The 27,149-nt window shown below is 41.3% G+C and overlaps 1 protein-coding gene across 1 annotated transcript in view; it reads left to right on the top strand.

Moving 5' to 3' along the window:
- The window catches only part of LOC143000175 (uncharacterized), a 102,533-nt gene that overhangs the window by 54,278 nt on the left and 21,106 nt on the right, over positions 1-27,149 (top strand). The window contains exons 12-25 of the mRNA XM_076149405.1: positions 11,871-11,920; positions 12,070-12,145; positions 12,579-12,584; positions 13,546-13,620; positions 14,949-15,168; positions 15,501-15,728; positions 17,591-17,732; positions 17,861-18,030; positions 18,127-18,242; positions 19,387-19,550; positions 20,585-20,735; positions 25,549-25,617; positions 25,919-26,008; positions 26,393-26,533. Of these exons, the coding sequence (XP_076005520.1) occupies positions 11,871-11,920; positions 12,070-12,145; positions 12,579-12,584; positions 13,546-13,620; positions 14,949-15,168; positions 15,501-15,728; positions 17,591-17,732; positions 17,861-18,030; positions 18,127-18,242; positions 19,387-19,550; positions 20,585-20,735; positions 25,549-25,617; positions 25,919-26,008; positions 26,393-26,533 (1,698 nt within the window). The remainder of the gene's footprint in view (positions 1-11,870; positions 11,921-12,069; positions 12,146-12,578; positions 12,585-13,545; positions 13,621-14,948; positions 15,169-15,500; positions 15,729-17,590; positions 17,733-17,860; positions 18,031-18,126; positions 18,243-19,386; positions 19,551-20,584; positions 20,736-25,548; positions 25,618-25,918; positions 26,009-26,392; positions 26,534-27,149) is intronic.

The following is a 27,149-nucleotide window of genomic DNA, read 5'->3' as shown; positions in this document are numbered from 1 at the left end:
TCTGAAGCGTGGGGGGGCTGTGCTGTCAAACTTTCTCTGTTTCTTCTTTTGCCAACCTTGGCTCATCTTGGTGCCGTCTGAGGTAGGTTTTCAGTTTTCACTTTGAAGTGCATGACAATGACATTCTGAACTCAATGCCAGTGTAATTGTAGACATTACTATGTTTCAAATTGAGCAAAGGAGACACCTCCTGTAACAAACTTGGGATATTTCAGATTTATTCAAGTGAGGATCCTATAGTTCTTTCTGATCCACTAAGCACTTTTTGGACACATTTAATTATACCGTTGAAGAAAGACTTGGACAATGGAACACATTTCCTCTCCTTATTGATATGGCAGAATAACAGTATGTCAGAAATTCTCTTTTAAACCAAAGCTATTGAGGTTTTCATCCAATAAATGAAGTTGATTTTGCACTGCGGTTATTTTCACAGACTGCACCAATTATATATTTGCTGGGTCTTTATCGACATGAAACATACACACGCCTCTTCTCTGTGCAGTCTCTATCTTTCCCAAACAGCTCATTGCATTAGTCATGTGGATACTAGTCGTGATCCCCCATTGTGTGGAGGGTGTCACTGTATCAGCCAGTCAAGATGTTGAGCTCTTTAGTGTTTCCAGACACCTAGGAAACTGCAGCATGATATTAATGATGTATTAATTAATAATGAGATTAGAGTCCTATCCTAGATATGCTGGATTTATGTGTGTGTGTGTGTGATTAATCATATATCTCATTTAGACACATACAATCTGTCTTTGCATCTTGGTGGTAAATGCAAATGCAAACAAGTTAAAGTAGCCTGAAAGCCACAATTACAAATAATTACATGATTTACAAGGTAATTCCGCCTCATGTTAGTGAGTGAGGCTTTACCAGAGCCTCTGCTTTACCACAGTCAACCAAAAAACTGACAGCTATGGTCAAATGCTTAAGCCTGTGTTGAAGCAGGTGATGGTTTGAATCCTAGAGAAGCAAGAGACAAGAGGAGCCAAATGGATATTGGTTTAATTTGGTTGCATTGATGGATTGAAGGTTCTTGTAGTTTTAGCAGACATGGTGTATTAGATGGTACCAAGACCTGGCAGAGACAGACAGAGGGGAGAAATGTGGGATGGAAGTGTCCTTTTATTTATGATGCTTCTTTCTCCCTTTTTGACTTGGTGAGAGGTAAGACAGACAGAAAGAAACAGGGCGGACAGTTGTCTTTCTACTCTGTTTCTTTCTGCAGTTGGATCGCTTGATACTTCCCCCTCTCTGCTGTAGGCCAGTGCCTTTTCCTCTGTAGTCATCGATCTAGAGTGACTGACTTTATTAACTATAGATTTAGATTAAGACAGAATGGGTACAAATGTCGATGGTAAACATCAGGACCAGATGTTCTCATATAGAGCCCTTTATGTGCTGTACACGTTTAGTGCATATATCTACGCCTACAACAATCTAATGCGATTCAATACAACAAGCCTACAGTAAATGATATCTTTGTCAATCTCATATTGTTGAGATTATGTTCATCATCATTGAATCTATGGTAATTTTGGCTCCAGTTAGTTAGGTATTGTATTCGACTGCAGTATATTCAAAAGTGTTTCGAATATTCTGTCTGTGTCATACTTTTGTTTGTCACACCTTTCAGTCATGTAATCCAAGATCTAAACCAAGAATAATCATTTCTCCTTTATTGCAGAAATCCTGATTCATGTTGTCTTAACATGTATCCTTTTGACTGACAGATGATTAAGTATTATCCTCTAACTTGTGCTATGAAGCTGACCTCTAAAATGGTATGCTGCTGTGCACAAAGAGAATCAGAACAGTAAAAGGCCAAAATGATTTGGATGCTGTCAGTCAACCATTGTGTGCCTAAAGACAAAAGAAGGGCTTTGTAAAGAAGGAATTATTTGAAATATTAAAGCTTCGGATAGCTACAATGTACCTAAAAGCAAGCAAAGCAATCAATAGGGTGTGCAAAACTAAATTGGGCATGGTGAGTCCAGACCAGCTGGGCATTAAACGGACAAAAGGACATTGTTATGTGGCAGCCCTTTGCTCTGACAAACCATAATTTCACATACTGTGAGGTCAGGACTTGTATTTTTGAGACAATGCTTATTTGAAGATATGCTATGAACAACACAGGTGTTTGTAATATTCAAGCATGTAATCACACACACACAATATACAGTATATAGTTAATTTGTGCCATTGGACATGTGCACTAATTGGACATATTGAAAACTGTGCTTTGCATGGTTTTTTATTATGAATTTAACAGATTTGGTAGCCAGATATTCATATTGAGAAAATCCAGTGAATACACAAAACCTTGAAACAGTACTTAGAGACCTGTTGTGTAGACTGTTTTAACCTTCTTCTCACTTCAAGTTAAAAAGTAATTTGTTAGAGAAAGGATAGACGATGAGGTTAGTCTGGAGCTTGGGACTTGGGTCTAGAGTTTCACAGGTTAAAACTGGTGAAATAGAATTTGGTGTTGCAGGCTCGCTGAATGTGCAGAGCCTTGTTGACTTTGCCACAAGTGGATACTAATGTTGTGTGATTTGTTGCTCAGATGCGATTTTATGGAAAAGTTACAGATAAACTTAATGTGTATCCCGGCAACAGTGAATCTCATGAATTACCAAATGGAAAAATGAGCGCTTGCACAGATAGATAGATAGATAGATAGATAGATAGATAGGCAGGCAGGCAGGCAGGCAGGCAGGCAGGCAGGCAGGCACACTAGCAGCAGTACACTATAGCATATATACTGGGATAATGGAGCCATGCTGTGTGTTGATACAGAATATATTTTCATTTTAGACTGGCACTGGTACTTCACAAATAAATAAATAAACATTTTGTTAAAATGGGAGGCTTTCTTCTAAATTAGCAGGGACAACGAGCAGCATCTCTTTGAAATGGAAGAGTGAACGCTAAACTCAGTTAGTCAGGAAGCCTTGCATTGTCGTTCACATTTGGTTACTGTTGGCTGCTGGCCAGCATGGCTCATGGAACAGATGCTCACTCAAGGAAATAGGGAAGAAAGGTTTGAAGGGAAGGCGAGGTAGGAGGCCCAGCTAATTCAATTTGCTCAAGGAAGTGATTACACCTTCCGCTTTGCAACGGTCCTCTCCTGGGTCCCAGCAGCCTCCTCTGCTGTTGAATGGCAGGGATGTACCTCGCCACCATGCTTGTCCTGATTGGTTCCAGCGGGCTGAAGAGCTCCTTTAGAGTCTCTAAGTGCAAACCCTTTACTTTGTAAGGTAATCTTTCATACTGTAAGCAGAGTTTTGGGATAACGGCACTAACAGGTCCGTGGTGTTTCTGTATTAGACAGTCCGTGTATGGGTTGTGTAAGTATGTTAGAGATTAATGAAAAGGAGGGCCACTTGTGTGTGTTCATGTGTGTGTGCTGTGTGTTTGAAAAATGACTGATGGAATTGGATGGAGGTGGAGAGGCGATGATAAATCAATTAGAGTGTGCAGTAGAATCAGGCTAATAGGGTGACAGTAGGGCCAATGTCCCACTCAGACATTACTCAATCCTGCAGGTGGGTGTGTGTAGATGTGTGTGTGTGCTGTTATCTTATCATCTTGTTTCATTTGTGCCATTTGCCTGGATTAAGAATCAAGTGGCGTAAACCTGTATAGGAATATGTGCGCTTCACATATTTCCTCAATATTACTTTCCTCTCGTACTACATGTTTACTTTCTACGCTGGCCCATTATTAAAATAAATAAATAAATCTTGCTTGTGCTTTTAAAAAGCTATTATCACACGTTTCTTCCTACTTCAGCCCGCTATTCTTTTAGTTGTCTACTTTCCTTCAACATTCAAGCCTCTTCATATTAGTGTTTTTTGTTTTCTGCCAGGCACTCTTTGTCCCACACAGAATAGCTTCCTCATTACACACACATTCAAGAAAAGTGCTTCTGAGGTGCAAGAGTCTTGTATAGAAGCACAAACACACACACACACACACACACACACACACACACACACACACACACACACACACACACACACACACACACACATACACACACATACACACACAGTTATTGAGGACAAACCCAACCTTGAATATGTTTAAATATTTTAAAAAACATAAAATTAGTTGAATTGTTGTGGTGGTTGTTTGATAGTGTATGTGTCTCAATCTGTGGATAACTGGTCAAATTCCATTAACGTTTCTTGAAATTAAAGGCACATACAGAATCACTGTCACTGTAGAACATTACAAACTGCAGGAGTTGGAGATATGTAATAGTGTCCTATTTTTCCAACCGTCAGCACACACAGGAAACAGTCCCGTTCTGTTGAAGGACATGACCTTCACTTACTGTAACTAAGCAAAGCATCTAGCACTAGTGTGTTTGCTCTAGTAGAAGTAGAAGTAGGTCACAAGACAATATTTCCACACGGCTGCAATGATAAAATTATCATTATTTGTAATGTCTTTTGTAGTTTTGTAAGTACATCTTGTTTGTATGGTTAAACATGTGGTGCTTGTAAATCTTTAACATCCCTGAGAAAGGTTCCCCTTGTGTCTGACAGCTTTCTACTTATTGATCTTATGTTGCTTTTTAAACTGTAGCTACACATTATAATCGCCCAGATCATTATTTGTTTTAATAGAATCCAGGCTAATCTTTTAACTTTGAGCTTTTAGCTGTAACCAGTGCCAGATGTGATGGAAACAGGTTGGCTGTTTGTGCTATCCTGTGATCGATGTGAATCTGAGTGTGTTATTGACAGATGTGCAAGATTTGTTTGACTGGTTACACGAGAGAGAGTAGAGGATGCTGCAATAAGTTTACAGCCCTTGAATAGAAAATGTACAAGGGTGCTTTTATAAAGATATAACACTGCAGGCAATTGCAGCCCCACTTAATGGATTCAAGGTGTAATTGTTAATACTGTAAGTGCAGGTTCACATTGTTTTGTAACGCACTGTTAAGCATCGTAACAACAGCCACTTAGTGTATATGGAACTTTTCATAAAGCCTACAGAGACTTTAATTGTTTAACTTGTTCATCATACATTTACAGTCAGAAATACCTGGCTAAAGAATCCCTCCTGAATCCCTTTAATCCCTGTGTAATCAAATCTCCAGAATCATAAATTAACAGTGCACACAAACACAAACATAATCTAGACTTTGGTGCATCAGGAATACAGTTTCTACTCAAAAAATCTTTGCAACTACTCTGCAAAGTCATCCCATGGTTTTATCAATTCAGTTAGCAGGCCATTTAATTCCGCTTAAGTGCAAACAAGAAAGAAAGAAAGTGTTGTCAATAACAGAAATAAAAAGGACACAGCAAAGTGACAGATCAGTAGACTAAATAATGAATAGGAGCTATTTTTGTGATGTTAAGCTAATTGTAGGTCTTGGGATTTGATAATAAATGCTTTGAGCGTGCATGGGCTGCACGGAGAAATACAACAAGTATATTTATGATGGAATGGAGCTCTTATCATGGCTAAGAGACCCATGCACCTGGCAACTCCCTCCCATGCTCACTAATCAATAGGGTTGGCCAGGGATGATGGTGCTGTGGAGCCTGCTATCAGCCAGCTGCTCTACACCACCCATAGGCTGCTAGGGAAACAAAGACTAGCACCAAGCAGATGGCAGAATTGTAGAATTCCTATTCAGTTATCCCTAACATGGTTTAAGCCGCTTGTAGGTTTTACTGCTGTATGTGTGCAACTTGACCTTTAGCAATTGCAGTTAAAGCTTCTTTCACTAGCAGCTCTCAATTGCTATTGATTTGGTTTATATTCCCTCACAGGGTTCTCCATTTAAGCTTAAATTTCCTATTATAACAATTCAAGATACAGTGCATGTTTGGATACATTCAGGGACATTCATTTTGATCAAATTCTCTAACTTTTATGCATTTCCTTGAAAGGTCCTGGCTATTAATCATACATGTATATTATTAATATATTTGGTTAATCTATGTATTGCTATGCCTTTGTTCTTTTTTGCTGTCAGAGTTGTGCAGGTTTAGGTTCATGATGTTGTGTCCCCATGGACGACGTGATAGAGGGATGAGGTGCAGCTGATCGTGTTGAGCTTTGTTATGCAGAACGATGAGAGGAAATCACACAGTCATGCTTTTGAAATGCAACAAAATTAATCTAATATCCATTCAATATTCATGGTAGCATTCATCCAAAGGAAAATCCAAAACCAACCAAAACTTTATTTTATTGATGATGATTTTGTAGCTTCTTTCTTTGACGTTTGTGTGGAGCCACATTTTAGTGAATACATTGGCCATTCAGTGAGTAACGAATCACTGAGTGAATTTCATCTTTTGTGTGAGGGTAGAGGGTCTCTGAAATAAGCAATGTGTTTGTTTTGCTCTCATGTTCTGACCTGAAAAAAATGCTGAACATGACAGGTGATACAGCCTATTTATGTTTTCCAAGTTTTTATATTCTAAATGTTTTAATTGTTCAAATTGTTATAATCCCTTCATAATCGGAACATAGCTCACTAATCAAATCAGAGCTTCCAGTTTGCTATGCATTTTATGATGGCCGTAAGCTTGGTGAACATTGAATAATTTAGCTGATGCATGATACAGCCTTACACACATTAGGCCTTGTGATAAGCTGCGATGATCAGAATTCTCACAGTCTCCTAAATATGCACTGTATTTAATAATTCATGCATTATTGCCTCATTCTACAATCAACTTAGCATTCATGTCAGCAACTCAAAATTATCTTACTTGCCTATCAAGCCATGGATATATAGTATGTATAATACTGGAGGATAATATAAAAAATATTGATGATCCCAATAAATCCAGTAGATTATATTTCTCTCTATCAAGATGCTTTTAGCCTCAAATGCGCAGGGAGCATTCAGAGCATTCATAATCAAATATAATTGAAATGAGTTTCTTAATGAAATACATTTTTTGGAAACATCCCATAACTTAAAGAGGCTTTTATGGTCGATTTGGCATCATTTTACAACATTTTCCTTAATATTGCAGCTCCAATATTCTCAGGAGATTATGCAAACATTGTAGCACTAACAGCAATTTAGTTTGGTTATTTAGTTAACCCTACAGTGGATTGAATAAGGAACACGTTGTTTTGATCATATTATAGACACAATGTGAATCTGTCCTTGTCTGGCATTGTGTTCAGGAGAGGAAATGTGTTTAATTTGTGCATGGTCTTCAACTAGTGTAAAAAAGTGTATACATTTATTTATATCTGAGTCTTGTCCTATTCATGCAATATATTTATTAATTGGATAGCTTTGAAGTTAACATGATGAAGTACAAGATAGTACTGGTTTTGTGCTACTAGCAAAGAACTTTGATGGAGTATAATTTCCTAAATGTTTTTATTTTAATTTACCAAGGATATGCATTGTATTCTTTACCAGTGTCTCATCTTTTATCTTCCAATGTAGTCATGGACAACTGATCTTGCTTTGTCAAGCTGAATTAGCTCCCATCAGACCTCATAACTGGACTATGACGCCAGCAGTATTCTGATTGTATCTCCTACCAATGATGTTGGGAGCTAGATAGAGACCATCTGCTCTGTTCAGAATATGTTCTCCAGGAATCGCTTTAGTGGACAACATGGAGCAGGTGCTGCCCCCAAAGGAGGCACAAAGGCAAAAGACCACCCACCCAAAAAGAGGGCTCCAAACCCCAGGGTTGCTCTGGTTATCCGGGGTAAGATACATCGCTTCCTGCAAGGGTCTGCAGACCACCATCCTCAAGGTTCCCATAGTTATTATGGAGGTATTGAGGACGAGGAGAGTGGAGAGACACAGGAAAAAGAAAAGGAGCGTAGAGGCACCTATTCAAAGGTTAGCCAGAGAGCAGAGGCTTACTCTCCAAGAATGTCAAATGGTAAGGGACATGGCGAAGCACCTGGGCCACCGTTTGTAGGAGAAGTGGAGCTGAACAGAGAAGGATGTATTAGAATACCATGCACATTGCAGCACAAAAGGTGCAGGTCTCCAGCAAGTCTCAGGCAAACCTCCTCTGACAGTCGGATTCAGTCAGCTCCTGAGCAGATGCAAGCAACTTTGCTCTATAATTCAATTGGACCGGACGTAAATGGTACTAGGTTTGCAGGGGCAGGTGAAAGAGATCTTGGCTCAAGCCGTATTCATGGAAAGAGGCCATATTCCGCTGGTGACTGCCTGGATTACAATTTCAACAGATCTCTGTCAGATGCACTACTGGAGGAGGACTCAGATGGTTCCAGGGGAGATAGAGACGGGGAGTCCAGTGACATCATTGAGCACATTCTAAAAGAGCTGAGGGGAATCAATAAGATCCAGGAGGAAATCTCAGACCTCAGAGATTACCTGACCTCAGTTCGAGGGTCAGTTGAGGAAGTATCATCCTGTGTGGACGCTGTGTTGTCTGAGATTGAAGGCATCCGTTCTAGTAACAAGGCTGGTGCAAAAGTCCATGCAGGGACCTGGTCTGGAGCAGGAGGCAAAGAAGGACCCTCCACACACAGAAGGCCTGCAAGTGCTTATGGCAGTTTAGGAAGTGCAGTGCCAAAATCTGAGTCAAATATTTTCGCTTCAGTTTCTAAGGAGCGCCATAGTATCCATGGAGAATTGCTGCTACCAAGGGCAGATGAGTCCATTATGTCCCCGATTACTGAATCAATAGGTCATCAAGAACTTGAAGAACCAGATACCTCTGACCATAGCTCAGATATTCCAGTAGGTGCTGTAGCAAAACATCTAAACTTTGGCTACATTGAAAGGCAAGACGACCAAGACTGTCCAAGCATTAGTTCTTTATCTTCTGGTCATAGCTCGAAGTCTGAGTCAGACCTTGAGAGACCATCATCTAGCCATGGTAGAAAGCAGCAAAGAGCTGATGATGGGGAGGGACGTTGGGGCGGTACAGGACCACCACACAGTTCCAATAGGAAAACGTGGCATAGAGAATCTACTTATCTCAGCAGGGGGTCTTTGGAAGAGCAAGGTGAATGCCACCCTTGCTGTGAAGGTGTAAGTAGCTGGGATCACTACAGAGGTACGGAAGGATATGGCACATCGGTACAGCGCTCCACAGGAAGCTCACAACATTTCCCTGCTTTCTCTGAAAAACATTACGACTCACCTGCTAGGACCCATAGAAGCGAGGAATGGCAGTCATGGAAACATAAACCTCACACTAAGTCTAGGATTCACATTTCAACAGAAACCTATCTTGACAACCTAAGTGGTGGATATGACTGCGCAGCAGGTATTTCATACCCTCAAAGGTCTGGTTACCGTTCAGCCGATGGACATCGTGGAGAAGTGGCAGATGGTGGCTATAGGCAGTCAACTGTCCCGAGGTACTCGAGAGATTGTCAAGTTGATTCTTATCAGGAAACTTATTCAGCTTATGAAGAATCTGCAGAAGCAACATGGACCAAAGCATCCGTAGCTGATTTCAATGATCAATTCATTGAGGAAATTGATGCAAATAAGCAAAGGTTTGAAGACTATCACCTTCAAGCAGACAGTGCAGATATCCAAAATGTTAGTTTCAATGTAAAGCGCATAGGCCAAGCTGTTAGTGGTTTTCGCACAGTCTTACAAGGAGCATTACGCAAGCTTGAGGTAACCCAGGATACTGGAGAGGAGACAGAGTGTCACATGACAGTTCCATCTGATCATCCAAAGAATAAGTTGCCCACTGAACCCTTACGTTATGGAGTACGATTTCAAACAACTGAAGAAATGGCTGAAGATGTGGTTGGTCACAGAAACATCACAGGGGATTTAAGCCACACAAATGTTCGAGGAAAATCATATCTTGTGGAGCCTTTGCTTCAAGAACCAAACAACAGCCTTACACTGGAGTCTGCCAGTACTTGCCAACTCCCCCCTTGTTCAGATATACATGCCCCACATGCAGAAGGCCCTACTCTCTCCGCTGACTTAAACTCCAGGAGGTCTGTATTACTGCCCCCACCTGAAAGCCTGAAAGAACCTCCTGCAGAATCCCCTGCTGATGGTCCTGCAGATGTAACAGATGTTAAAATGCCACTTACTCAAAGCTGTATTGTGGAATCCCCCTCAGTCTCGCTTTTACCTGATGAGCTTGCAGTTCGCAAGGAGCAGGCAGAAAGTGAGGCAAGATTGCAACAGCAACCCGATTCAGATTTTGCTGCTGCCCAAGAGGGCAAAGCAGAGGATGATGCAGCTGAGTGCCCCCCAGAGATAAGTGAGATGGATCAACGCAGGCTCAAATGTCTGAGGAGCTTCCAGCAGATCCTGCAGGAGAAGAGAGAGACGAGACGCAACCTCACCAGTATGACAATGTCCACCTTCTCTCAGGAGGATTTTGAACAAGGTACAAGTTGTGTCTTAATCTTCAAAACACATCACGTTACTGGGTTCATTAGATTTTATGTTGGAATGAGCTTTTGTTTTTTTGCACGTTTGGTCTTTGGTTTTTCATTGCATTGAATAAAACATTACTAAGTGATTTTTCAGGTGAGAAAAGGGAGTTTGGAGTTATTCCCAGTCCTGTATCTTGTATTGCCAGCTTTCAGACTACAAGAGTAGTGTTTTAAATGACAAGTGGCCACCACAACTCATTTTATAACTTTCTCTGGAAATCTCGGTTATCTTTATGAGACCATAAAGGCTTTAGCTGGTTTATCTCCAATCTCCCCTTTTCCGTGCTGCATTTGAGTAATTAGATTTTGACAATGTTATCTATTCTCTTTCATTCCTACCACTTGCAGTGAGATATGTTCATTGATAAAATGATAACTGTCAGGACTCCTCTTTGAGTCTCTTCAACTCGTAGTATTGACTAACCCTCTGTATTGAGAGGACCCTTGGGTATATATGGTACCAATAGGTCTTTGTTGATAGTATGATTTCCGACCACATTTGGAGTTAATGTATCACCTGCCACTCACTAGCCTCTAACGCCCTCTCACCCCACCCCCAAGATAGCCATTTGCTGAATTAGAAAACACGAATTATCTTCTGGGAAAGCAAGGCTGACATTAAAGAGGAAGAGGAAGGGAAATATTAAGAGTAATTTTCATTATAAATTATACATGTTAATGAAACATTTATGACCTCAGACCCCATTTATCTGAACACACCACTGTAGGGCTGCATTTAATGTTACTCAAGCATTTATAACAAAATGAATATCCAGGTCGTTGTTATTTTTCATCATGAGCCAAACTAGTCTATGACCATGTGTCATGTGTGTGTTTCTTTTTTCCTCTTGTCCTGTTTTCCAGATGGAAGTCAAGATGCAGATCAGGTTACCTCTTTTGTGGTCATTTATCACATCATTTATCACATCATTTTATCCTTATATTTAGATAAGTGCTCATGAAATAGCTTTATAAAATTAAGGCTTTACAATAATCTCAGGTGGGACAACAGTAATGACGACAAGTGACAAAGTCTCCTGTCCTGTATCATTTATTTTCTTCTGTTTTTAAAATCAAGGGAAATGCTATCACGTTGATCTTGATGGAAAATAATATTCACTCCAAACGTTTCTGACTGCCATGTTTGTATCGTCTGTTATTGTTTCTGTGAGATTTCCTGTGTGTTAATTGGCAGCCTGTGTTTCTTTGGTTGGTGTTAACAAGGTGAGACCCAGTTTATGATGCTCCTTCATGTATCGGTCCCTCATGATTGATCAGAACAGAACTTCTTTGGCATGGATAGCTGAAATTCAATCAACCCAGTCTTCTCTCTTTTGTCATTTCCTCTTACTTTCTTGTCTCTCTCATACGGCTCTGCGTGCACTATATCACTACTTCACCCATGTCTGCAAATATTTTAAACACCAAACTTTTGACCTCTTTTCAAGGGCCGAGATCAAGATGGTGACCCAAGCAAACACCCATGGGCCAAACCAGGGTGAGTGAGCATTTGTGTATATTTGGACTCTGTGTTTGAGAGAGAAATAATATAAAGTTAACCAATGCTGTGTGTGTGTGTGTGTGTGTGTGTGTGTGTGTGTGTGTGTGTGTGTGTGTGTGTGTGTGTGTGTGTGTGTGTGTGTACAGTGGAAGCACACCATTTGGTATTGACAGCATGCCGGACCTCCGCAAGAGGAGGCCCATCCCCCTTGTCAGTGAACTGGTGCGTATCTATCATGGACCGATTGTCTCATTTAACTAGGGAAAGATTTCACACATCTTAACCTCTGACCTCTACAGCAAACCCACCAACGGAATTGTATGTTTTGAAGTCCCCGTTCAAATTGCCCTAAATCGAACCTTCACTTTCACCCCTTCATTGATAGATAAATAATGAGACCTATAAAACCTTAATAGTATTTTGAATTTGAACTGTTAAAACTGTTAAAAAATTCATTATTAATGCAAACTAGATCAATTTCATAAAGGGTGTGACTGTCACTGTGTCATAATGTGAGCTCTTTGCAGGCATAGAAAGCTGGAGTCAAGGTGAAAGCTAGAAATCCTCTCAGGGGCAACATTGTTTGTTTGTCTATAACCTTTCTTCTTGCTCTCTTTCATGCATTCCTTGTCTCCCTCCGTTCACCTCCCCTCAGGCTATGGTGAGTAAAAGATAAAGGAGAAAGAGATGTTAGTTGTGCTTCATTATTTCATAGACTTTAATTCAAAGTAATGGTGTTGATAGTGGCTATTTTAATTATATATGTGTAGTCTTGGAATGTGGGCTCACAGTGATTGGTATGAATACTAACTTCAAAATTTGTGCATGTTCTGCAAAATAAATTCCTGCTTCCTTCGAGTCCCATCATCTTACTGGCAACCACAGGTGTTTAAGCTAGAAGGGTTATAATGAACAAGTTCTTCTCACTGCGATTCAGTGAACACCCCAGTTACTAAATATAAAAACATATTGGATAAATGTTCTCCTGGGTTGTGTCTCGTTTTCACATATTTACTTTGAATGTCTTAGCTGGAAAAAAACACACACCTGCTCTTTGGTTAATTTAGCATTCAGTGTCTGTGCTCATCTGTCTACAACAAAGAGTCTCACTTCGGTAAGAGTGAATACTCCATAGTGGAGCTCACACTGTCTAGGAGATTTTCTTTCTTGGACTGGACTTGTTTAGCCATTTGAACTATTGAGTTGACCATCACCAATGTTAGGTGATCATCAAAATACAATTATAAAGAATAAAGAACAAACACAAAGTCCAAATGAACTACAGTACACCTGTCAGATGATTTACTACTACAGTTTCTTCTCTCATGTGTTTCAGTTTTGTCTCTCTTTGTCCGGGTATATTTGTTTCATATAGTAACTAACAATCTGTTCAGAACAAATTAGAATAAATCAAAAGTATGTTTCATGAAAAACAGAGAATAGAAGAAATCACAGTCAGTCAGAGTCTGGCTTAATGTCACACAATTTGTCACACATTACACAATTGTGTTTTACTACAATTTCACTGAAAAGGAATTTTTCAAAATTCACTGAAAATCATTTTTTCGGAAAAATGTTTTGTCTTGTCTCGTCTCAGCTGTTCAATTCTCTCTGTTTTCCAGTCCATGATACAGTCCAGGAAAGCTGGACTCACCCACACTTTGGCTACAAGGACCTCGCTAAAAGATGAGGAGCTTGTGAGTGACACACACACACACACACACAAATGCACGCACTCATACTCGCACACACACACGCACGCACACGTACACACACATAGACATGTATTCACACACAGACAAACACAGTCAGCCATGTGTTAATAAGCATGTCTAATAATATCAGCACATCTCTCCCAAAACATGATGAAATATTCAATTTGTGATTTTGTAGTTAGCTGTTGCTTTAGACTGAGGAAAGACTTTTACACACTCACACAAACATAATTTTTCCTCCCCTTTCTTGCTGACTACATTCTCTGTCGTCATTATGTTGTCGTGGTATTGTTAAATTGCTAGTTGGGGAGTCAGTGTAGTCCCTGAGCCATATGCTGAGTCAGCCTGATTTTACTGGAGCCACTGGCACTTGTTTCCCTGTAATGGATGATGATGATGATGTTTTGGTTTATAATCTTTTGCATTTTTACAAAGACCAAAATGTTGAATGTACCAGAAATTCACAATGTATGACACGAAGGCCAGAATCTGCACTTGTAGAAGGTTCATCCTCTTATTTCTATATAGTACATACCTCCATGCAAAGAACTGCAAAAACACTCAACACTCAATATTAGTAACTGTAATGCCAAAATTCAAGTTTACACACCATCTGTCCCTTTTTCCAGTCTTTTGAGACATCACCCATATGGTAATGATATCGATGGTTGAAGCAATAGCTACGTCAAGAAGTATTTTCCACAGAAAGCTTTACAGTGACAAGGAAGTAAATCTGAAGTAATAAAAACAGGCAAATGCACGGGACAGAAAAAGATAAAAGCCCCAAACAACTTCAGCAGCAAAGGTCAAATCAGTAAAATTTGGAATTGTTCAAATCATGCCAAATGAAAACAGGGCCAGAAAATGTCAGCAGAGCAATAAAACGTTGAAATATAACTTTTTAATTAAATGCAAAACATTACAAAAAAACGTAACTGAGGACTCCTGCTACTGCTACTAGTGCAACTACTACAGCTGATGATACTGGCATCACCAACTCCCAACTTCGACAAACAAAATCTGTCTTTACCAAAGTGCCCGGAGCAACGGAGGCGTCCTCATCCCACAATCCTCCTACACCGGCACTCACTGGAATAGTCGGCATCACTGTAAAACACTCTCACGTATTTGTGATATGGCAGCCATAGTGCAGTTTCCTCCACCTGCTTTCTTGAGTGCAGCACAAAGTTAAGCAGGCAAACCTAAAAAGAAGAACGTGTATAATCACATTTGTAGTTGCTCATCGTTTGAAACGGCTTTCCTTCCCACCTACTTGTCCTCCATCCCTCTTCCTCGCCCCTTTTCCACAGAAAAACCATGTATACAAGAAGACATTACAAGCTCTGATCTACCCCATCTCCTGCACTACGCCCCACAACTTTGAGGTGTGGACCGCCACCACGCCCACCTACTGCTACGAGTGCGAAGGCCTCTTGTGGGGCATCGCTCGGCAGGGAATGCGCTGTGCCGAGTGCGGGGTGAAAGTGCACGAGAAATGCCAGGAGCTGCTTAATGCTGACTGCCTGCAAAGTGAGTACAGCTGTTAAACTATTTGTGTGGGTTGGGAAAATTGAACCTCTTAAGGAAAAAATATGAGATACTCAAATACAACATGAGCCCAAGGACCCAATGTCTAAACACAAACTTCACCACAGAATAGGGCCTGAAGGAGATATCATACCAGGGCTTCTGTGGATTTTATCTTGTAAACACTTGAAACAAGATGAGTGAGATGAAAATCAAATGACACACTTGTATGTCTGCCATCCATGTGAGCATTCAGCTCCAGGCCACAGTGCGCACTCAGCTCCATTTTATAAAATGAACCCAGAATCTTTGAACCTGTCCTACTTTGTCTCCAGGAGCCGCTGAGAAGAGCTCCAAGACGGGGGCAGAGGACCGCACGCAGCACATCATCATGGCTATGAAGGACAGGATGAAGATTCGTGAGAGGAACAAGCCGGAGATCTTCGACGAGATCCGGAAAGTGTTCATCATCTCCAAGATGGTCCACGCCCAACACATGAAGAGCATCAAGCAGAGTGTTCTGGACGGCACCTCCAAGTGGTCAGCCAAGATCACCATCAACAGTACGTAGATTGAATTGTTACTTTTTGTTTGATACACAAAGCCAAGGCTATGGAGCAACTGCCTATGTGCTCTGAAGAGACTATTTACATTTGGAACATTTTACAGCACTTAGAAAATAATTGTATTCTTCAGTGTCCTGTTTATCCCACCCATGCATCGATTTGAAAGCCATTACAAGTTCTCTCTGTGTCTGACTTCACCTCCTCTGTCTACAAAATCCTCTTCCAAAAGAAGACATCAGAGAAAAAAATACAATTTTCAATCAAAATACAGTCCAGGGCCCATCTACAGAAATTCAAACTTCACAATAAAAGCTGCTCATTCTGTTTCATTGATTTCTGTTTCAGACATTCAGTAAAAAAACAAAACTCCACAAAAAGGCCCATCAGACCAACAAAAAAAAGCAATATCTACTGTCTGTTCTGCTTCTTCCTATCAACAGACCTTTCATCTTAACTGTAGCAATAGGACATGTAATAACAGGATGCTGTGTGTATGTCTGTGTCTCTGTTTACGTGTGTGTATGTGTGAAGTTAGTCTGCAAAGCTAACAGAATGTTTCATTACTTTATTTATTCTTACTGTTGGCATCGGCCAATCAGACTTCAGCATCACAGAGAGCCGTATAATGTGTCGTCTTAGTTCCAACAACACTGAATTCCAATAGACATGAACCTTGACTTGGCCTCTTCCATCACATCATCATCCAAATTACCCAGCACTTAACTAATTTGAAATGATGAACTTCTCCCAGCGCCCTACCCTCTGCCAAACATCATCCTGACTGCCACTGTTACTAAAGCAACCAGCCACATCACACCATAGTGGCAGCAGTGTTGCCATGGCAGCCATCACACCTTGTCTCCCTGATCACCCGTGATGAGCTTCATCAAGGAGGAGATACAGGAACATGATGTTCAGCTTAGTTAAGTTCATCCATCCGCAGTAATCTTCCTTTTCTGCACACATAAACACACATGGTTTCATGTGTATAGATTTAGAACTGCCATAATAAATGATTAAGGAATAAAAATGGTTTATGCATTAACTTTGTGATTAAGTCTGGAACTGGACGAGTCAGCAAAAAGTTCTACAAAGACTAGATGCACAACTGAAGCAAGATTCCTTTCCTTTGAAGCTGCAGGTGTTGTTGGCTCGCAGTTATTAAGTGACAGAGCCGGAGCTGTCCTTCAGTTAGTCAACCACTTCAGCAAACCATCAACCTTCAGTGTCAACAAACAAACTATTGACTTCATTTATAATGTTGTCATCTCAGTCTAACAGAAGACTTTATACTCTACTTCGTTAATACAAGTGGATCCAGACAGAAACATGTAAATTAGAAAGTTTAAATGTTAAATCTATATGTGTTTACATGCAGAAAACAATGTGCAGCATTTTCATAGCATCTAACTCGACTCAATCTGCCCCTGTTGTTTGATTTGCTGCATAAATTGTAGTCAAGGCATTTAATCAAATACTTTGCGGTTATATTTCATCTTTTTCCAAGTTGTGAAATGATTTGACAGTTTGTTAAAGCTAAACATCAGAACATTAGGTGAGAGTAGTTGTGGTCAGCCAACTGTCAAAGTTAATTGGTGAGAACTTGTTATCCAACATCTGCCTGACTCACGAGCAATGTGTTGCAAGGCTTTGCATAACTGTGTGGGCGATACCTTGTGTGTGTTTGTGTGTGTGTGTGTGTGTATGTGTGTGTGTGTGTGTGTGTGTGTGCCTATGTTTTTGGGATGTGAATGAATGAGCCAGTAATGATGACAATAAGAAGTAGGTGTTTGAGTGTTTGTTTTTCTTACGCAACCCTCAAAATCTGTGTGTGTTTGTTTGTGCGTGTGTGTGTGTAGTTGTCAGTGCACAGGGCCTCCAAGCCAAGGACAGGACAGGCTCCAGTGATCCATATGTCACCATCCAAGTCGGCAAGACCAAGAAGAGGACAAAAACCATCTACGGCAACCTGAACCCAGTCTGGGAAGAAAAGTTCAGCTTGTGAGTGATCGTGTGTGTGTCTCTGGGGTCGTGTTGCACAGCTAAAAGTCCTGGCAGTATGCAAACACTACAATGGAGTAACACCTGATGCTTGATGAACCATGTGTCCTCTCTCCTATCATTCTTAGCGAATGCCACAATTCATCAGATCGTATCAAGCTCCGTGTTTGGGACGAGGATGACGACATCAAGTCACGGGTGAAGCAGCGCCTGAAGAGGGAGTCGGACGACTTCCTGGGCCAGAGCATCATTGAAGTCCGAACCCTGAGTGGAGAGATGGACGTCTGGTACAACCTGGGTATGTTTGCCACTCGACATCATGGGATATTGAGAAAACTGTGAGGGGAAGTGTCGCTGTTGGTGTGTTGATGAGTGCTGTGTGTGTGTGTCACAGAGAAGAGAACAGACAAGTCAGCAGTGTCTGGTGCCATTCGTCTTCATATCAGTGTGGAGATCGAAGGAGAGGAAAAGGTGGCACCCTACCATGTCCAATACACGTGCCTTCATGAGGTAACACACACACACACACACACACACACACACACACACACACACACACACACACACACACCTAATGGTTAGAGCTATAGATTGGTTTTCTCGTTCTTCAGTGCTTCATCACAGGACAACAGATGGGTGCATGGAGTTACTGGCTTCTGACTTCTCATGGTGTGTGTCAGTCAATCTGAATTAGGTTTGATGAATCACTTAGCTCACATGCAAATGAGGAAATACTAAAGTTACATCCCTTTATAGTGCTGTGTTATATTAATTACCGCCTCTCACTGCCGCTGTTTGGCATCAGTGTCCAGGCGGTCGGTTGAAGTTGTTGATCAAATTCACCAATACCGTCATTTAGCGCCATTTGCTGGAGAAACACATTATTTCCAGGCAATTTTCTTGTGCTGCTTAAACTTTCCTTCAGGTGAAACTTTGCACAGTGCATGTTTGGCAGTTTAATGGCCGCTCACCTCATGTTTAGCATCATTATTTTTTAACGGCTTGTGGGGTTATTTTCTTTCTGCTGTGACTGGACTTGGGTCTTTTGTGACATGGAAATCTATTAATCAGTGGCACAGTGTGGAGGGCAATCAGAACTCACAGTGGTGTGAGAAAACAAATCTGTCAGCAACTCTTGAAACTGTCTTGGAAATGACTGAGCCAAGAGTGGAAAGCAGGCGATGCTAAACAGTCTTACTTTTTGTGGCGATATTACAAAACCAAACCGACGCTACAGACTCTTGTCACACTGGCCGCAATTATTGTTCTTCACACCCAGTACGGGGGCGTGAAGAGTGTATGGGCCAGATTCTAAATAAGGTTGGGGAAATTTTAACAGATTGTTTTGGCTAAGTAACGTTATTTAATGCGTACAAAAATATTGTACTGGGGCCATTTTCATACCGTGCATTAAAGATATTGTTTATATCCTGGAACTTTATTGCCCAGTCCTAATGTCTTGATGTGATTACTGTTGAGGTGATTGAATCAGTTTTTACTGTGGGCCATTTCCTGTGTGGGCTTTGTTTCCATGTTGTTTGGCTATTTTCCAGAGATTCTAAAGCATATTAGCTGGCACAGTAGCTAAGTTAAAACTTCTCTCTGATATCGACTTCTTGTTTGTTTCCCCCTTTGTTTATGTATTCTTCTTCAGAACATATTCCACTGTTTGACGGATGTGGAGGGCGGCGGCGTGGTGCAGATCCCCACGGCTCAGGGAGACGACGCGTGGAAGGTCTACTTTGATGAGGTGCCGCAGGAAATCGTGGACGAGTTCGCCATGCGCTACGGCATTGAGTCCATCTACCAGGCCATGACGTAAGCCCGGAACTTGGACGCGTGCGCATGCGTGTGTGTGTTTGCATGCGAGTTTACTGTGTGCTCCGGCGAAAGAATGAGTTAATTAACCAGGCGATGACATTAGCCACTAATCAACAATTGTGTGGCAACTAAATTGAATCAGGAAATGTTTGAAGTGTGTGTGTGTGCGCGTGTGTGTGTGTGTGTTTGCAGGCCTGTGTGTGTGGAGAGGGATGACAGGTGGGCAGGGTTGTGATGAACTATAAACTGCATGCAAATTACTTTATCCTCTAATGAGGAATGATGAGCTCTCCCCTCTGCGATTTCCTGCGCTGTCGTATATTTGATTGGATAACCGTTTCAGTCTCTGTCTAACACAGACACACACACGCTCATACACACACACACACACACACATACATTCATACATAATATTATAATTTGACCTATAAGGGACTAGAAAGGTCTGTGGGTATTGTGTGTCTGTGTGTGTGTGTGTGTGTGTGTGTGTGTGTGTGTGTGTGTGTGTGTGTGTGTGTGTGTGTGAAGAAGCACAATCACATGAAACAATAACATTATGAAGCATTGGCTAAATTGATCTTGGCATCTTGGCATCTTCACTTGGTTGAAGACTTGTGTTCCTGGTACTACATCAATTTCAGCAGTTTTTAAATTGAAGATAGGTTTGTTTTAGATAAGATACCACATAGATGAAGAATGAATAAATTACCAGTGACTGCCATTGTACATTGTTGTTGTTGCTTTCACTTTATGTCTGTTTAATACGTTATTGTTCTGTCCCCCTTCCTCCTTTCGCTCTGGTCTCCAATTATGCCCCCACCCCCCCCCCCACCCCCCCGCTTCCATCCAATTTCTGCTCCCCCTGCTCCTCTTTCATGTATCTCATCATCCCTCCCTCTAATCTCTCGTGAATGCTTCCTCTCTTTCCCCTCTCTCCGCCCCTTCCTCCTTTCTTCCTCTTCTTTCCTCCAACTCCAACAAATCCATTTATTTTCCCGTCCTCCTCCTCTCTTTATTCTCTCCCTCCTTAGCCATTTTTCTTGCCTGTCGTCAAAATACATGCTGTCAGGGATACCGGCAGTGATGAGCACCCTGCTGGCCAACATCAATGCCTTCTACGCCCACCCGACCGCCTCCACTAACGTCTCCGCACCGGCCCGATTTGCAGCCTCCAACTTTGGGGTGAGCAGCCACCAGATGCACAGTTACACCACGGGTTGCACTGAAAGCAAACAATTTGACATCTCAATTAGTCTAAGTGTTTTTGTTCTTGTTTTTGTTCACAAGATTTTTTTTTTTACTTAATTTTCCAGGGTCTGTGTACAAAACTCATTCCAACCAATAAGAACAGATGTTGTCACTATTTACTGTGAAACATCCAATATTTGTAATTCTTCGTTGGGTGTTGACGGTAGTGTCAGCTGCTTGGAGATCTATGAAGTAACTAGAAAACCTCTGATTGGATGTTACTGAGTAGGGGCGGCAGTAGCTCATTCCATAGGGAACTCAGCCTTGGGAACAGGAGGGTCGCCGGTTCGAGTCTCGGTATGGACCAAGAAAGTGGACTGGCAGTTGGAGAGTTGCCAGTTTGCCCCGTGCTCCCTCTGTAAAAATAGCATGTGTGTGTCGTGTTACATATGTAAGAGGGGCGCAAGATGCATTTCAAATCTGTGTGACTGCATGTGATTGCATTTCTTCAAATAGAAATATGATAATAATAAAATTAGAACAGCGACGGATGCTTTCACGAGAGGAACCATGTGGCAACGATGGGCAAGCAGGAAGAAGAATGCTCAGTTTATCCAATATATCTTGGTTGCAGAACAGGAGACTCAATGTGTGTGTGTGTGTGTGTGTTTTCAGTTGTTTTTTGCCAGTCACAGCTGATCCCTCAACCACTACAGTAATTGCTGAAACAAACACATTTTACCCTGCAAGACCCCATTCTCACAATTATACTTTCTTGGCCACTGTAGGCATTTCAATTCAAACACTGGTGTGTGTATTAGTAAGTGGCTCAACATCATGCATGGCAGATGACACAGTACCTCATTATTTTCTAGATCTCTGTAGAGAAGCTTTTCCAAGTTGAAAAGGTCAAGTTACTGTTAGAATGTGCAGTTATATTAAACCAAATGGAACTTTTTGAACCTGTAATGCTGCTGCACGCTGTGCCACTGAGCCCAAATGTTCTCCTGGGAATTCTGTTCTCAGGCTGACTTCATCCGTACAGCAAATTGCTTTTGAGGATGTTGCAATTGGCTTAATTTGAGAAACTAAAGATCTGGAAGCCTGAGAAACACTCAAAGGCAGATTATTAATTTGGAGCTCTTACAGAGATATCAGTGGCTTTGTGCATCTCACAGAGCAACAGATGGGGACAATGGGAGCGTGTGTTTGCTCATATTGAATCCTAGGATCTTGGCCAACTGCAATTTCCCTACTGATTGCGTTCAGTCACGGATGACAACTGCCGGCATGTGCTTACTTTAGTGCCGGTGTTCTCAACCCTGGTGTTCAGAAGCGCACAAGCAGGTGTGTTTTGATGAGGTGTGCATACCTGAATTAGCAAATCAGGGTAGCAGAAGCAAATATGCAGAGAGGAGAACCAACATGGGCTAGCATAGTGTTAGTCTGCCTTCACTGCTGCTATTATTAGATGAGTTCATTTGCCTTATTAAAGCCTGCTGAAATAAGTCATTTTTATGTAAGCATTTCTGCAATGAAATGGTTTAATTGTGTCATTCAATCTCTCCTTCTGCTACCAAATGAGAACATCTGCCAGGCTTCATAATAAGGACACATGATATTAGGAGTAATTCATATATTAGTTAATGCACAACTCAACATGAATGACTGTACTAACTCATGCATGATAAACTGTATCATGAGCTGAGTTCATTTTAATTCATATATTAGCACATTAAAACAACTAAAGTGCACATTTATACTACAGTGAGTGCCAAGAAATGGATTGATCAATATTAATGAGGACGTTGCTTTGTCAGTCTTTTCTGAGTCTTTACCGCTTTCTGGTTAATATTGAGCCGAGCCACTTCCACATGCACTTGTTATTGTCCTCCTCTGTCTCTGTCTCTGTCTGGGTCTCTGTCTGGGTCTTTGTCACTCAACCTCCACTCCTCCCCTCCTTACCCTCTCCTGTCTTCCCCACGCTATCAATCCGTGCACATATCTGAATGCATGGCGCATGTTCACAAGGACAGAGAGGAGACGGGCCTGGATCAACACGTCCTTGTTGTTTCTTTATAGAGAATGGGATTAATGCAACAAGGCATTTAGTCCTGTGGAATATTTATTAGATTCTTTTGTTATTGTTTCTAGCAGATAGTATAGTCTATTTGATACTTAGCAAATCAGAGAGGAGAAACAGAAATCTATTGAACTATGATTTACTCTTGAAAGTGGCCATTTCACTTTTTTCTAATCTAACATAATTAGAATTTAGTATGAAAAGTAAGAATCATGTATGTCATTTATAAGCAAAGTACATGGTAAATGATACAGTATGTTTTAATGTTTGTAGTTGTATATTCAGTATAACACTAACACTGAGAGATGTGTATCCATATTGCCCAAATACCCGGCTAATCAACATTTTAAATTCAATATTTATTCATCTAGCATCTTGCATTAGCCCAGAGTTGTTCTGAACTAACCTTGACCGAGAGACTGGCTAATCATTGTCTTGTTTTAAAGATGATGTACACCTTTGAGGAGAGCCATCACTCTCATAACTGTCTGGGCCGTGACTCAGAGAGGCTGCTGGGAAAGGAGCGTTTGATATATATACGAAGGCACTCACAGGTGGTGCAGTTTATAAACTACTGTTGCCCATTGGAGTCGATCAAATGTCACAGGTAGTTGTGTTCCAATGTGACTGAGAGGCACTAAGTCACAGAACACATCATTGGAAGTGGCTGACAAGCAAGAAAGACAACCACTCAATGTAACTCTTATTTATAGACATTAATGAGCAATGAGAGCAATGAGAGAACAGAACATGATTGCTCTCTTTTGTCTCTGACCGGAAGGATACTGCCGCTCCATCCTCTCATCTTAGATGTAAACATTGACACCCACTTTGACACGAGGGGGAGGTGGGGGCCCTTGAGTCATTTTTCGGGGCCCCACACAACTTGCATAGTGAGCAGAGCTACCCGGCTCTGAGAAGTGGAATGTGAAAATGGAAGCTTTGAATAGTGTAGGTGTGTATGTGATGACCTCTTACCAGTGATTCTGCACAGGATAAGGAGCTGTAGGTGATGGATCGACAGATGGAAAACTTAACATGCAACCTGGTAACATTTAGAAGGTTTCTGCCACTTGTCTATACATATTGTCAGATCTGACTGTGCCAAACTGTGAAAATCCTCACCAGTCATCTCAGGAGAACCTAGTGAAGAAGTTATGGAGCGTTAAACTCCAGTTGCTCCTATGCAGTCGGTGATTCATGATACCGCCCTCCATATTTTCTCCTGTGTGGCTGAGTGAGTGATTCTCATCTGAGGTGTGTTGGAGACAGCAACAGGGCAGGTTGTTGGGAGCGCTTGATGGACGCCTCTGTCAAACAGCCAAATCTTCTCTGAAGTTGCTGCCAGCTGTTTGTCTCTTTGACTAATGATATTGAAGAATCTCTTGCTTTAGGCGATAGTTCTTCCAGGGCAGAGCAGCATGTTATCCAATTGTTTCTCCTCCCAGTGCCATCTGCCCTCAGTGACTTGTGTACGATCACGTTTATTAGCTTGTGGTGACTCTGCACCTGCCCCACAGTGATTATTTAGCTTTAGCAATCCTCACCTCTCTTCTATAATGACATTGTTAACAGGTTTGGACAGAGGAGGCATTTGTTGCTCTGTGTTTTTGGACATTCTGGTGAAGCTCCTAAATGCTCAGTGATTATATTTGGTTTTAAACTTACACTTCAGCTAAGGTTGTGTTTTATATTTCCACCTGGCAGGCATCATCTAAAGAAGACGGCAGTCTGAATGCAGTCTTTTGAGTGTGTGTGAGTGAGTGTGTGTGTGTGTGTGTGTGTGTGTGTTCGTGTGTGTTCGTGTGAGTGTGAGATGGCTCTCAGCCTGTAAATTCTAATCGATGCACTGCTCCTTGCTCTCTCTCTCTCTCTCTCTCTCTCTCTCTCTCTCTCTCTCTCTCTCTCTCTGTTTTTGTGTTTCCCCTCTGTGTCCACCCCCCCTTTTTCCCTTTCCTATTTTTCTCATTGAAAACCAAACTTATCATTTCTCACCCATCCTAACACACACACACTCTCTCTCTCCCCCTCACTCTCCCTCTCTCTCTTTCTCTCTCTCCCCCTCTCTCCCTCTCTCCCTCTCTGTCTCTCCCTCCCTACCTACCTCCCTCTTCCTCTCTCTCTCTCTTTGCTGCTCCCACCTTGTCTTTCTTGACATGTTTACTCGAGCCATTGTCAGCATAGCAGACAGATGGACACAAACTCAATAGATGAAGTGTAAATACACGCGGAAGCTTTAATTCATATTTTGCCAGCAAACATTGGTTATTGTTAAATATTTAAGATAAAATGTTATAGAAGCGTTTGCATAAGTCATTTCATATTCACAACACAGTTCATGTTGACTCATTCTGTTTTCATGGAGGGCTGTGATGTGAATCTGTACGTCACTAAGGATTAGCTTTCATTTTCTTTTTGAGGACATTTGACCAATATCCTGTCTCCCTACAAATGAGGCTGTTAGAGAAAACCCACTTTATCTACTTCTTCTCTCAGCCAGGACGTGACTCTCAGCACTGAGTCTTTCTCTCTCCCTGTCTCGCTCTCTCTCTGTCTCTCTCTCTCTCTCTCACACAAACATCAACAAATTTCCTTCTGCATTATTTCTGTCTCGCCTCATCTTTGCTGCTAGGCTACGCATATTCAGATAGACAGACAGCAGCGTAAACAACTGCTTAACTGCTCCAAAATCTATTCCTCTCTTGCTCTTTCTTTCCAACGCAGAGAGATCGTTTCGTGAAGCTCTTGGATCAACTTCACAACTCCCTGCGGATCGACCTCTCTATGTACCGAGTGAGTCTCCACATTCAGCCTCTGTTCTTCCTTTACCTCAACAGACGCAGAGAGATCTATGGCGTCCGTCCATCCCCGTGACTTGTAAATCTGTCCCCAATCACTCACAAAGAAAGCATGTGGAGACAATTGATTTTACTCCCAAGCTGAGAGCTGCTGCCTTCAAAAATGTTTTTCAGAAATTCAGCGCCCTGTCTGTCAGCTCTGCCTGCTCTGACATGCTCTTCATGTTAAAAATACTTCACACCTCTGTTTTATTGTGTGTGTGTGTGTGTGTGTGTGTGTGTGTGTGTGTCTCCAGAACAATTTCCCAGCCAGCAGCAAACCTCGACTTAGTGACCTCAAGTCAACTGTGGATCTTCTCACCAGCATCACCTTCTTCAGGATGAAGGTAGAAACAGAAGGAAGCTGCATGAAGATGTAGTATACAATGCTTCTGATTTTATTTTGTTTATTTGTATTTATTTGATTAAGAACAGCATGTTATTTGGTACGTATAATACAAACCATGTGTCACTGCAAATCCATACACACACACACACACACACACAAAAAAAACGAAGTTCTATGGTTATGAAAATCCTGAAAAGGTCATAGTTTTGTAAAAGCAAATATTTAATAACTTGTATGTAATATCCTTGGAAATGTTTAATAATGATCATATAGTATCATCTTAGCAAACCAGCCACTGAGAGTTGCTTTACCAGCTGTCAACGACTCGCTCTACTCATTGGCACAGTGTCTAATGTTGATGTTGATGTTGTCTTACGTGAAGGTGTTGGAGCTGCCGAGTCCTCCCAGGGCTTCTAACGTGGTGAGGGACTGTGTCAAAGCCTGCCTCAACTCCACTTATGAGTATATCTTCAACAACTGTCTGGAGCTCTTCAACCGCCAGTTTCAGCCTGTCACCCAACCGGTCAGTCACTCAACATCAACATGTATATGCTCAAGACAAATGCAAGACAATTGGGATTGAATGTCAGCAGTGGGATTATTAGTTATTATTTTTTAGTTATATATTTTTAATTGGGTGATCACAGCTAATAAATGACTTTTAATGATTCTGAATGAGTTCTTTAGCTTCCATTGTGTTTGATCTATTTTAGAGAATAAATTGCCTTGAAATGTCATGGCGTGATTTCTGCATATTCACTTATGCAGAGTCTGAACGAAAGACAAACAAATCAATCCTCCATCCGTGAAAGAAAGATGCATGTCTCAATATGTTTAGACTCATTCAACCAGCCTATGTTGGGTCTAAATTAGCAAATGCTTAACATAGTAATCAAGATAAACCTCCCCTTTCTGAGCTGCATGGGGTGTGTGTCGTACCACAAAAACATGGGGAGAGTATTGTGATTTATGGAGAACATCATGAACTGCGGTCATTGAGCACATTCTTATTCTCATTTCACTTCGGCATGTGTTAATTCTTGCACATACTGTGAAAGTCTGTTTTGACTAAATGTTTGCTCACTTATACAAAGAATAATGTGCAACAAGCCCTGTCCCATATTTCTCTTCCATCCCAT

The sequence above is a fragment of the Genypterus blacodes genome, unplaced genomic scaffold (assembly GCF_046128005.1).
Source record: "Genypterus blacodes isolate CSIRO-AG114 ecotype Tasmania unplaced genomic scaffold, CSIRO-AGI_Gbla_v1 ptg000045l_1, whole genome shotgun sequence".
Lineage (NCBI taxonomy): Eukaryota > Metazoa > Chordata > Actinopteri > Ophidiiformes > Ophidiidae > Genypterus > Genypterus blacodes.
The sequence above is the reverse complement of the archived record's forward strand: the minus strand, read 5'-3'. Positions and strand labels throughout refer to the sequence as shown.